The 12522-nt window shown below is 40.7% G+C and overlaps 1 protein-coding gene across 2 annotated transcripts; it reads left to right on the plus strand.

Moving 5' to 3' along the window:
* Positions 1 to 774: 774 nt before the first annotated feature.
* On the plus strand, positions 775 to 10548 carry LOC147454055 (TPD1 protein homolog 1-like). Of its 2 annotated transcripts, XM_086517258.1 has the most exons (5): positions 779 to 1099; positions 1304 to 1516; positions 7962 to 8102; positions 9564 to 9735; positions 10042 to 10548. In XM_086517258.1, exons 2-5 carry the CDS (start codon positions 1408 to 1410, stop codon positions 10166 to 10168), a joined length of 549 nt encoding a protein of 182 aa, XP_086373384.1. In that variant the 5' UTR covers positions 779 to 1099; positions 1304 to 1407; the 3' UTR covers positions 10169 to 10548. The 2 variants fall into 2 exon arrangements, with proteins under 2 accessions (XP_086373382.1, XP_086373384.1); XM_086517256.1 differs by lacking the exons at positions 9564 to 9735; positions 10042 to 10548 and adding an exon at positions 8541 to 9174 and having other exon boundaries at positions 775 to 1099.
* The last annotated feature ends 1974 nt before the right edge of the window (positions 10549 to 12522 follow it).

Below are 12522 nucleotides of genomic sequence, written 5' to 3' on the forward strand. Positions count from 1 at the left end.
CTCTCGCTCTTAAGATAAGGAGAGGACAGAGGACTCTCACGAGAGAGAGAGAGAGAGAGAGAGAGAGAGAGCGAGCTTTAGAAAGGTGCCGACTCCCCGATGAGAGAGAAATCAGGGAGAGAAGACTCGGCGGCACAGAAGAAAGACAATGCGCGTCTGCGAGACTGGTCTTCTCTGAGCGCTCTCTCTCCCTCCTCCCCCCCCTTCAAAAGCTTCAGGCCATCTCTCTATCGCCTTGGCCCTGTTCATGCAAATCCTTAAATTCACGACTGCGACGACGCCCGTCACACATACACAGTCCGTCTAGGCTACTTCTCTTTCGCACAGAGTACCTCTCAAAATTCAAAGCTTTTAGCCAACGCATACACACTTATAGAAGTTAGGGCTGTGGTACCGCACTCTCTCACTATACCACTCGGTACTTCTCTCATGTGGCTGCACTGGAGTACAATATACACACTCTCTCTCTCTCTCTCTCAACTCCTCGCTCGCTCTCTCTAGAACTCTTCTCTTGAGCTCTAGCCTCCCGGCTATTTCTCTTTCCCCACTAGTTACAGTCTCTCTCCTAGTCTACGCTCTCTCTCTCTCTCTCTCTCTCTCTTCTTTACCCCTGTCTTTTCGTGCTCTCGCTTCACAAACTTCAAAACATTCTTGAATGAAATGTTGAATGTGGTAAAACACACAAAAATTCTCTCGCTTTCAAGGTTCCAACTTCCACCATTCGCCTTCGCTCCCTTTCCTTCGTTGCAAAAGGTTGTACCGCTGTGACGCCTTTTAATTGCGCAGCTTCCGCTCTCTAAAGCGCCACCTGTTGTTTGGGTATTTTATATCCTCCTTTTCTAATACCCATCACAGACGAAAATGCGGCTGAGCTCGTGTACTCACCCATATCTACTAGCAGAGGTCTTCTCGTGCTCCTAAGCAACTCATAGGCCCTGCAGGGCCTTTGCTATCCATAAAACTCCAGCTTTTTATCTGTGATACATGCATATGACGACCTTTTGAATATACCTTCCTGCAGTTCCTCTCTCTCTCTCAACATATCGCCTGCATCCTCTGCAACGCCTCCACTCAGCGCCTACATTACGTCAGACTTCAGGTACCATTCACAATACCTAAAGCTCAGATCTTCTAATCAAACGGGGGGTCTTAGATATCTGCAGAATACGCTACGTTAATTACCATGGCGTTCTATTAGCGGTTTCAATTTGCTAAGTTGAGCTGACGTACACATGCTGCAGCAATCTGCTTTTTCTGTCTGTATTTGCCTTATATCTAATAATAGTAGCTGCTGCATGTGCAGGATCAAACTTGTGAATAAAAGCAAAGGTGTATGCCAGTGGAAGCTGCTATTATAGTGTCGACCAGTTTGATGCGTGAGCTGGTGGGGGCGAGCGGAAATCTGCAATGTTGCCTTTCGGCTGCTTTACTCAGCGGCTGGCTCTTCTGCAAACTGTCATTTACCTGCTATCTATAATATTACTTATCAGCACCTCGTCGCAGCAGTACGTGCACGGTAAGGCAGCTACTCTCTCCTTGGATTTTAATGTAGCTTAAATATGAAAGGTTTACGTTGTAGCGATTAGTTGTTTTACTTTGTGGCAGAAGGGCCTTGCCATTGAGCAGGCTAATCCCGGTTGAATTTAGGGTTACAGCGTGCTAGCAGACACGTATAAGACTAGAATACACGTCACCTTAATCTCTCTGATAACAAGGCAAACGTGGTGGCATAGGTCGTGCCGCGTGGGAAGCAGGCTTCAAGCCCCGCCGCCGCGACTCAATAGACACTGCGCGAAAGCGGGAGGAGACATTGAAACGTGTATTTTTTTTAAAAAAAAAAGAGCATTTAAGAAAGCCTTTTGCAGGCACCGAATCCAAGGCCAGACCTTAGTAGAATTAGAAATTAGAATAAATGAGGATCTTATCGCGGATTGCGCACTGTAAATGCTGTTAAATTGAGGCACTGAAAACCACTTAACTTTTGAAAAATTATGTTTTGATCACATCATGGATTTGCAGTCTACAATTCCAAAGTGTTTCTTACGTCGAGTGTGGGCCGGCCGAATATTATTACTAGTTATCGTACCGTTCGCTTCTCAAAAATCCCGGGTCGCATGCGAGAACTTTACAAAACTCTGTAGAAGTTCCAAAGTTTGAGCCATTGAACCAACTTTGGGCCTTTGAATCTTGTAAAGTAGCTAGCCTGTTACGTCAATTTGATTTAGTTATAATTTTATTGTAACCGGGTCGTAGAGGACGTGAGCCGGTCAGCTTTCCATCAGACGCTAGTCATATTGTGTTGACCTATCACCGCTAACTAGCTGCAGCCTACAATGAATACTTAGTATCTGAATGGATTTGTCCCCCCCTCGAGAAGCTTTGGCATCAGCAGAAACAACACCATCATACCAGCGCCGATGCACCGGCTGTAGGGGTCATTGCACTCCTGCAGCCCTGCTCTAGGTTATAATGTGCTACATTTTGGATAAATCTATTCATAGTACAGCATGCGAAAAAGCGGGATATGCTTGGAATCTTCTAATGGGCCTATCGTTTTTTTTAAAATACCAATTGTACTATACTTAGGCTTTAACATTTTTGACGGGGGATACTTGCCATCTTTTGTTCGAACCCTCAAAGGCCTCCCCCCATGGGTAGAAATTGCAGCTAGGTGCCCTCGCAGTTCCTAAGGAAGGGAAACCTCCATGGTTGTTTCTCCTCTAGGAGAGTCTGTCATCCAATCCTGATTAAATTGACCTAATCGATGTTAGCTACAAAAAAAACTTTCAACTTTCATTAAGCTTCAACCTACTCCAATTATATGCACCTTCTTAAAGTTGTGTATATGGAGCTGTACTTCCCCTACTATCTCACGACAATGGTTAAGTTTCGGGGTGCTTGCCCCCGTGTAGGTGGAGGTAACCGGCACAGCCGGTGACGATGGAGTCTGGGGGCATTTCACTTTGCAGCCAAGCTTACAATTTGCTACCCCCCCCTCATGGACACGAGCGTGTGTGTAGGTAAGGCGGTAGAGCTCTAGAGTCGGAGATCCGAGGCGGTGGGTTCAATGCGCGTGAGCATTGTGTTGACCATTTTTTTGGTCAACGGATAGTAGCCCGCTAGGTGTGACTGGAGACTAGTTCGGGCGTGCTTGCCACGATAGCAAGCACCCTGAAATCTAGCCAACGCCCTATCTCACACATGTTAGTCATCCACAAGACAATGAATCCCTACTTATCGATATATTTTACATGATTTAGCTATTGATTCTTGAAGGGCTTCTACCGTACATACCCTTCCTTGTGCATGGTTTATTCTCAAACACCCTTCCTTGAGGAAGGGCTTGTTGTGCAACGTGCCATCATTGGGATGAGGCACAAAATTTATGATATGAATGTGCAAGGTAAAGCTTAAAGGAATGGTGGAAAGGGTTGCAATTTTTAGTCTTGCTCCTCCATAGACCCTCTAAAGGGTATTGTTGGTGAAGGGCTATTTATACAATGTACATAGCTTTGAACCCTTCGCAATTCACAACACTTAGTGGAGCTCACGCTTCACATTCCTTAAATGGATTTGAGTCATTGTGGGGAGTGGTTGAGGCATCTGTAGCAAAAGTTGTAACAAAGAGGCAATCATCACCTTAGTTTGTTACGCTACACGAGAGGACACGGGGCACAAACTTAGCATCTCAAGGGCTTTCCATTTTTGCCTTTAAAGGGCTTGTGGGGAGCTCTCTTAGTGGTTGTGTCCAAAGGTAGTTTTGTTACAAATTCTTATTTATAGACATGCTCAATCACTTGTAAATATGTAAATATAGCACACGAGTGAAACAAAAGGTGTATTGATTATCCTTATATTACACCTTTTTCATATATAGAGAGTCTCATTTAAGGGGGTACTTTTGAAACTAAAAGGATATGCGTGTTCTTATTATGTAAAATTACTAGATTTTAGTATTAGGTTTGAATCGATATGATATAGAGGGTTTTTATAAAATAGTGAAGCCTCAAATAGAAATATGTAGTGTTTCTCATGAGGAGGCTAAATTTCTCAACATGGGCCTTGTTTGAGAGAATCATATTTTTTTTTTAAAAAAAGAAAAGGTACCAAAAGACTTGATTACATGTGAATATATACATATTGTAGCTAATATACTTCCACCTTGCCTTGTAGGGGCTCTAGGCCTCCCCTTAACCTTGGGCCATCACTCGTGGCACCATGTGATACCTAGTGGGGCCAATGAAGCACCAATGGGTTTTAATCCTAATGCCTATGAGTTATATTGTTTATTATGTACTTACTCTCTCTAGAGGTAGAAATCTAACAAAACATTTAAGAAAAATCTCAATCTCGACTCACTTCTAATCTTGAATGATGATGAGCATTGAAGGAAATTGATTGCTTTTTCCCTCCTAAGAAGCACTACTTTGGGATGTTTAAATGTATGAGACTTGCTACTTTTGTTTTCGAAGTTTTTGTAATTGGCCCTTATGTGCAAAGTCATACACATTTCTTAGGTTCTTCTTGGCTAATCATTTGTTTTGCTAAAGTTTTTCTAATTAACTAAAGGGAGCCTAAACTATGTTCACCATTCTATAGGGTTATAAGTTGAGCTAGTCACCTAGGTTTCATGGTATGCCTCATGAAATTCCTTATTGAAAGCTTGGCCTAGTTACAACTTCATCGATTAAACACAAATTAATCAATATTTGAGCTCTTAGGGTTACTAATTGGTTTGGAATTAGTCTATAGTTGAAGCATTTATTATTGGTGAAAGTTCATGTCCCAACTATTCTAGGGCTGAAAAGTTTTGAGTAGTTGGTCTTGACCTTAATGTTAAATATGTATAGTCTAGTTTTTATAGTCGTGTAGCTTAATGAAGGGTACGATTTTTTTTTCTTTAGGTAGGGCTTATATAAGGCTTATATATATATAGCTTCATAATGTAGTGATAACATTCTTTCTTTCATGGTCAGATGTGCGAAGAGGGTGGCCGGCATAGAATAACTATGCAAGGCTTAGTGAGACAATGGCCACTTTTGTATTAGAGAATATATAGTGAAGCATCTTCTTTCGATGTGGAGTTGAGATTACTTATTCTCTCGTAACCATCAGTCTTCCCTTGATATCCATGTTAATTGACCATGTTAATTGACAATTGCTTAATAAGCTCCAACTACTTGTGATGGATAACGGTGCCTTGTGTGAGCATGCCCTTAAGTTGAAGATTTGGACCATGGATCCTTCAAAACAAGCATTAAGAATCAATAGTAAGGATTTGGCGACAAGCTTCTAAGTTAGTATATAGATAATCAAACCAAAGCGCGACACTTCCTATAAATCATCAACTAGCTTATGTTTGGTAGCTTGGGTAAGAGTCTTGTCTTGCCAAGGGATCACAAGGCTTACAAGATAGGCAATATACGCTTTGTACGTGTGTTTGACATCCAAGGTTAAAATCTTCAAAAGCTACACATCCTACAAAGCTTGTCTTGGCTTGCTTTATAGGATGCGTTGGTTGCATTGTAAATTTTTCCTAGTTTCAAAATACCTAGAGTGCTTGTAGAGTAATCACCACCCCCCGTAGCCATTGCAATCCAATGGACGTGACAACTTCTTTTGGAGTACTTGAGCCCTTGCAACCTTTGAAAGTGTTGGGCGGGATGAGGCTCTACCATTATCCTCCTCAAGTCCTAGTAGTCCAAACAAAATCTCCAAGAGTAGAAGATTCTGATATCTAATGACCCTATAGTAAAGTAGAAGCTTTTGATATCGAATGACTCTTTAGTAAAGCTTCTTTTGGCTTGGCCATCACCCATTGTTCATATATATATTCACATTTGAATGTACAAATTTGTCAAACTTCATGTATGTGTGAAACCAAATGGCTAAGACACGGGGGTGCCTGTATGTGTTTAATTTTATGGTGAAGAACAAAAAGCTTAAACCCTTGATCCGTGTGGTTAAGATGCTTTGTACAAAATGAGTGTTATGTTTCAAATTTGCTAGTCCCTTACATCTTCTGTTGAGTTGATTAGTCTTTGATTGTTTTCCCTCTATACAAGTTGTTGGCAAAACCAAACTTTCTTTCTGAGAGTGTGATATTCGAATACACATATCGAATAAAGAAGAGGTTTTCTTGTGATATAGATTGCTTCAAGTTTATAAATTTTACGAAGTCTATCAAGTTACATGAATGCTTTGCATGTGTACTCAATGGCTGTAGTTATGCCAGTTAAGTTATTTGAATCCCACCTCATAGATGTATCTGCTAGGGACTTTGAAGCTCTTATAAGGCAAGGGAAGAGGCTACCTCTTGGACATATTTTGTGACACCTTGGATACCCATTGGGGGTTGGGGTCCCTAAGACAACTTTAGGAGGGTGCTAGATAGGGTATATAAAAAGGTAGCTACATGACATTGTGATAAATGGCCATTCTATGTGAAAGTGAGGATAGTCCAGGCTATCTTGATTCCCTATATACACATAACGTAAATATGCTTCTAATTATACATGTTTTAGATTCAATAGTGTGTGACTAGGAAGGTCATTGTTTCAACCTCTAAAGGAGCAACTAATTGATAGAAAGAAATGGGCTTTCAATTTTGGAGGTCCTATTAAAAGTACTCTTCCTTCACAATCGTATATATCGAACAATCCAGTGGCACTTTTTCTCTAAGAAACTTATTTAGGGCTCTCCGTAGACTCACACTAATAATAGCTATGTTTCAAGACTAGGTAAACCGATGTTCACTCCAAACCGAAGTGTAAACATTGTAACAAAAGAAAAGGTAATACTTTTCAATTAAATTAGAGGTACAACATCAACCTTACATGGAAATGTTGCTTAGCCACGTGTTACCATTATACTTTTTGCTATAGGTGGGTCTCGACTTTAGACGTTGGATTGATTTAGTGTGTGTGTCAAGTGTAGTACCATGTGACTTAATTAGGTTTTTGGTCATTGGCAGTGTCCCATATGAGTGTGCATTCAAACAAATATTATCTAGGGTTGATATTCTTGCATGGTTTTTGAACTGGGGTTGTAAAGGGGATGGTCAATGTTGGTGACTTTTTATGGATTGTTCGTTTGCCTCTAGTTTGTGCAAATCTTTTTTGTCGTACGAAGATAAATTTTTTCTTGAGGTTGTCATTAGAAGGGATTATAAAAAAGATGTAGGAAAGGACAATAAAATATGGCTTCCATCGATGGAAAGGGATTACAACAAAATGCCCATCTAATTTAGAAAACATAAGCACGCATCATAGCTGAAAATGAAAAAGTAATATGTAAAATAGGAGTTAATCCTACTCTTCATGTATCTCCAAAACTCTAGTGGAGAATGTTTTGAGCTACATTAAACAGAAATTCCACTTATGTTTTCAACTAAAGACGTCGTCTTATATTTTTTTCATTATAAATGTCGCTAAGTTACAAAAAGGTGATTGGTAATTTTGTCATTAGAAGTGACAAAATTACCAATCGAAAGAAAAGGGTACGATTTCCGTAGCTGTCTTTTAGTAATTTAGCCCCCCCTCCCTTTTGACTTAATCTTAAGGGCATAAATAGAAAATTGAAATAAAATTGAATTTTGCAATATTAACTCTACAAACATTGGCCATACATATTCTCTTTCAGCTTTGGTCCGCATTTAGAATGCCTCCCCTCCTCCTAGTTGAAGTTCTCTTGGGGGACAGTGAAATGGGATAAAACCCAGAAAAAAGAAAGAAAAAATTACCATAGTACTAATTTTCAACATGAATAGCAAGACATTGGTCTGTGTGAACTGCCTGTGATTACTTGTTTTGAATGATTGGATATAACCTATATATATGACCATACCATCAAGCTTCTTAGGGTTAGAATCGATAAAAGAATATTGTAGTACTGTATGTATTGTATGAAGAAGGTGGCATAGAAGGTGCTTCTAATCTTGCTTGCTTCTATATTATGTACAGGGTCTAAGCCTGTTAAGAGCTACCATCTCCCATCACAAAATCGGAAATTGAGGTGGGCTCATGAGCTTCTTAGCATCACAGAGACAGCCTCAAATCAGAACCACTCAGACACTCTTCCAATTAACCAGCAACAGCTAATAGGTGTGTGCCTATCCTAGAGATTACAAACATTAAGTAAAGCTTGCCTTGTACTACAAGGTTTTAAATTTCGTCGATCTGAGCGTGCACGAGTTTGCCTGTGGTTTCAAGTACCTTTACCCTGCAAACTTACCTTCCCATTTTAAATTAAGAAACACATTTGCTATGCTTAAAGAGTCAAGTAATCAGAGCCATACTAATTTGCAATATAATATTGCAAAGTGACAATCTTATAAAGGAATTCAGAAACCAAGCTATCCTATAATTAATAGCACCACCTGTTTTAATTGTGGGCTCTTCATGGATTTTTTCTTCTTTTGCCTTCCAGTTTCGCTTCTAATCAAGATTTTGCGATGTTTTTTTGATGAGATGATTTTGGAAAACATATCGGTTTTTCTGCGACTTGCTTAATAGGCTCCCTTTTCAACTTTGATAATGCAGAGACATGCTCCAAAGGGGACATAAGCATAGTGCAAGGCCAGTCAAGCTCCATACCCAGTGGGATCCCTACATTTAGTGTTGAGATCTTCAACATGTGTGTGGCTGGGTGTGCAATCTCAAATGTCCATATTGCCTGTGGATGGTTTGCCTCAGCCAAGCTTGTTAATCCGAAAGTATTTCGGCGGGTTAAATTCAACGATTGTCTTGTCAACAACGGGGCACCGATCAGAGGAGGCGAAAGCGTCTCTTTCCAGTATTCTAACTCCTTTCAATATCCCTTGACAGTGCTTTCTGTTTCCACCTGCCATTGATATGCAAGTAGCTCACCTTTTTCTGTTAAGTGCCCCTTTGAGTGTGGGTTGTATCATGTTCCCTAGTGTTTGAGCTATACATCTCTTTCTCTCCTTAGCTCTTCAGGAGGCCCTTACTAGATGACACTTGAAATTCAGAAGCTCGAAAGCTGAGTGTCTTGTTCTATATCGACTCCTGTACTCGGCGTAGTGTATGTATAGCAGATATTGCAGCTAAGCACCCAAAATTTGCTCATGTACTCAGAAAGACAATGTACTGTGCTTGTACTGCTGAGAGCCATTGGCTTGAGGTTTTGAATTCTACAAATATTGTTTTCAATAGTCCCTGCAGCTCATGCATTGGTCAACATTTGCTTCATATTTCTTGTAGAGTTTTTCTGGCTCATGAAAAATAGGTAGTGCCAAAATATGAAGGATGTGTGCAGAGTGTCTTGAAAGTTGTCAAGTTTATATGAGAATGTACAGAATCTGGAACAATCAATTATTGTTTTAAGATATGCATCTAAGCATTAAATGCAGTATTCCTCCCAAAGATATGCAATTAGTTATGTAGTGCAAACTTTAATTACAGAGCCTAAATTTGTCGTAAGCCCTAATTAATAATGTGGCAAGTTCAACTGATTGTGGTATGTGCTTCACTTGCATCTTTGAACATCTGGTCAGAATTAAATGTAGCTGCCATGAAATTAATGGTCTACTATCTGGTTTGCAGCATGCACAAGCAGGGACATCAGCATATCGCAGAGCCGTGACGATACGCCAGGGATACCGCAGTTTATTGTGCAGATCATCAATACATGCACGTCTGGATGCACGCCCTCAGACATTCATCTCAACTGTGGCTGGTTTGCTTCTGCAGGAACTATCAATCCCAAAGTGTTCAGGCTAGTCTTCCTCATACCCAGAGCGTACTGCACTCTCTGCATGCTTATTCTTCTGAGGAGCTTTGCTACAATTGTCTGAGGAAGGGGTCGGCCTTGGTCTCTCGCGTGGCATAGGCTTGTGGAGGGACTATAAATAGCTCTGACTAACCTAGCTAGGCCTTGCGCAGCATCTAGCTGGATTTCTGTCACCTTTGTGTGTGTGTGTGTGTGTGTGAGAGAGAGAGAGAGAGAGAGAGAGAGAGATCAGAGAGGGGGAGAAGGCTAAAGAAACGCGACTCTCATTTGTGTATGTGGTGATCATCGCAGGCGTGTCGCGTATAACGATTGCGTGGTGAATGGAGGCGGACCTCTGCCACGGGAAGCCATAGTCCGATTCACGTACCGCAACTCCTTCATGTACCCTCTCTCCTTCAAATCAGCCAAATTTTGTTGATCCAGCCGCCGTCTTGCCACCTTACGTAGCATTCTCACTAATAAGCCATTCATTTCACATTTGGCGAGGCCATTTTTGACGTCACTATAAATCGAGTCTCAATGTATAGCCTTACATTGCAATTTTGACGTGTCTTAGTTTATTGTAGATGCTATACCCATCTTCCTCGTCTTTTGGTCTCTATACGAGACATGGACAAGAGCTTTCCACTTGTAATCTCTTCGAGTAGCAATTCCTTCACGACGTAATTTTCTTGGCATCTAAGTTCACAATGACACTTTGCTTTGGAATTATCTTGTGCACTTGGACAAAGACGTCCTTGCCCCTTGTAATATCTTCGAGTAGCAATTCCTTCACCATGTAACGTTCTTGGCATCTAAGCCTTCTTCACAAAGACAAGTAGCTTCCAAATTTTTTGTGCACTTGGGCAACGGCATGTTGCTTTTGAATTATCTTCGCTTTATATGATGTAAGACTCTTTGTGGACATGTATGCTTTAAGTTTGACACCGTTACTCGACAAGCATGTTTTCCTTTCAAAGAGGCTCAAAAGAAGTTTTGGTAGTGATTTAAACTAGTTTGCCTTGATCGATTCACTGTGGAATGGTGTGACTTAAAGAAGAGGAGTAGTGTTGTACCTTTCATCTCATATCATCTCTTATTCTGGAGGCTTCGTAGCATCTGTTTTCAAATCTTTTTCTAAAAGCTCCATGACCTCACAAGACAAACAAAATTTGGCATTAATGGATGTGTGGAGGAGAAAATTTGCAAATAGTAAATTTTTAAGATGGAAGAAGATGCATTTCGTGCATTGGGATGTTTGTGCCCATACGTATGGTGTGGAGTTGACATCGTCCTCCACATTTATAATAATATCGTAGGGAATGTGCCCTTCTCCCTCCAGTGTTGAAGGGGACTTATGCTTCTCCTCCAATGTTGGGGGACTTTCTTACTTCAAAAGTCTTGCAATTGGATGAGAAAGAACTCATTACTGATGATTTATGTCGGCTCGTGATATTCTAAATTGCCATGTCATGGTGTATTTTCGAAGTCTCTCTTCATTAGACATCACAGAAGTTCTTCAATCCTTGCCACGTTCATCTACAATCTTGTCAATAAATCTCACGTGGATTGACTCCTAATTCTTCGGCTTTTTGCTTTGGAAAAGACCTCCAAAATCAAATCTCTCTCTCTCTCACACACACACACACACACACACACACACACACACACACAATGTGTGTACCTGTACTAGAGGGAGAGGTAGATGTGGAAGTAGGAGAATGATCATTGTAGTTGTACTTGTGGTGGTTGATCTGGTGCATCTCTAAGTCCGTCTCTTCCACTAGCCTCCTCTTTGCTTCCTACCCAATATTTCAACATAAATGTCTCCTATCGTAGGTTTACACCATAGTTGCTTGTTCGTGCCCAATATAGGCAGCGCTTGCTGACATACTTGCTGGTAAATGCAGTACAGAGCACTCCAAGGAAATTCACCTCTCTCTCTCTCTCTCTCTCTCTCTCTCTCTACACAGTAACCCAACTCTTACTACTCAATCTCTTGCCATTATTGATTTTTATTTAGCTCGTGCAGACCTTTTCCCTCCTTTTTGTTTAATTACTTTCCTCCAATAAAGTGAGTCCTCCTTTTAACATTTCCAAAATCGTTGTTAGACAATGAAGGTAACCAAGCCTCCAGACTTTCTCTCTGTAGTGCTTTGGTGCATCTCAATTTTGTTGCTCCAAAGCTCTTGAGCATGGACTCAACATTTGTAGTGTCATCTACTCATGTTTTGATGTAGCCTTCCTTCATGAAGATCAAGGAAATCAAACATGACCAACTTTGAAAAAGTGACATGTGTGCAAGTATCTACCCTCCATTAGGAACTTCTCTGACCTTTGAAATCCTTCAATAATACATGATAGTGGATGGAAGGGAAAAAAATCCTTTAATACTGTATTCATGGATAACTCCATATGAGCCTGACCCTAGTTTCTGTCCACGCTTGATAGCTTCAAATGGAGTGCCCAATGTAAGCACACAATGAATTCATCAAAGTTTTTTGAAGATGCGCATAGGACATACAAAATTCCTTTTCCTAAGTATTTATTTGAAGAAGGTTTGTGCGTCAATGTTCCTTGCCTGGTTGCATTTTTCCTTCTCAATCTTCCAGCAGTTGCATTAATGCTGTAATTTTCCAATTTCTAATTTCAATGTCCTCTGGCAAGTCACCTCATAGGTCTGCAATACACTTTGGCATGTTCCCAACTTTTCCATATAGTGCCAAAGTTAGCCCCCTCAAACTTGGAGACTATTGAGTGAACCACTTCAGTTAGCAAAGACTACAAGCACCG

The sequence above is a fragment of the Adiantum capillus-veneris genome, chromosome 7 (assembly GCF_014529385.1).
Source record: "Adiantum capillus-veneris isolate H3 chromosome 7, ASM1452938v2, whole genome shotgun sequence".
NCBI lineage: Eukaryota > Viridiplantae > Streptophyta > Polypodiopsida > Polypodiales > Pteridaceae > Adiantum > Adiantum capillus-veneris.

Excerpts from the sequence above, each read along its gene's own strand:
- LOC147454055 (XM_086517256.1), top strand. The coding sequence starts at position 1,408 with ATGTTGCCTTTCGGCTGCTTTACTCAGCGGCTGGCTCTTCTGCAAACT. Across the intron at positions 1,517-7,961 it reads GTCGCAGCAGTACGTGCACG|GGTCTAAGCCTGTTAAGAGC; the intron begins GTAAGGCAGCTA and ends TATTATGTACAG. Across the intron at positions 8,103-8,540 it reads TAACCAGCAACAGCTAATAG|AGACATGCTCCAAAGGGGAC; the intron begins GTGTGTGCCTAT and ends TTGATAATGCAG.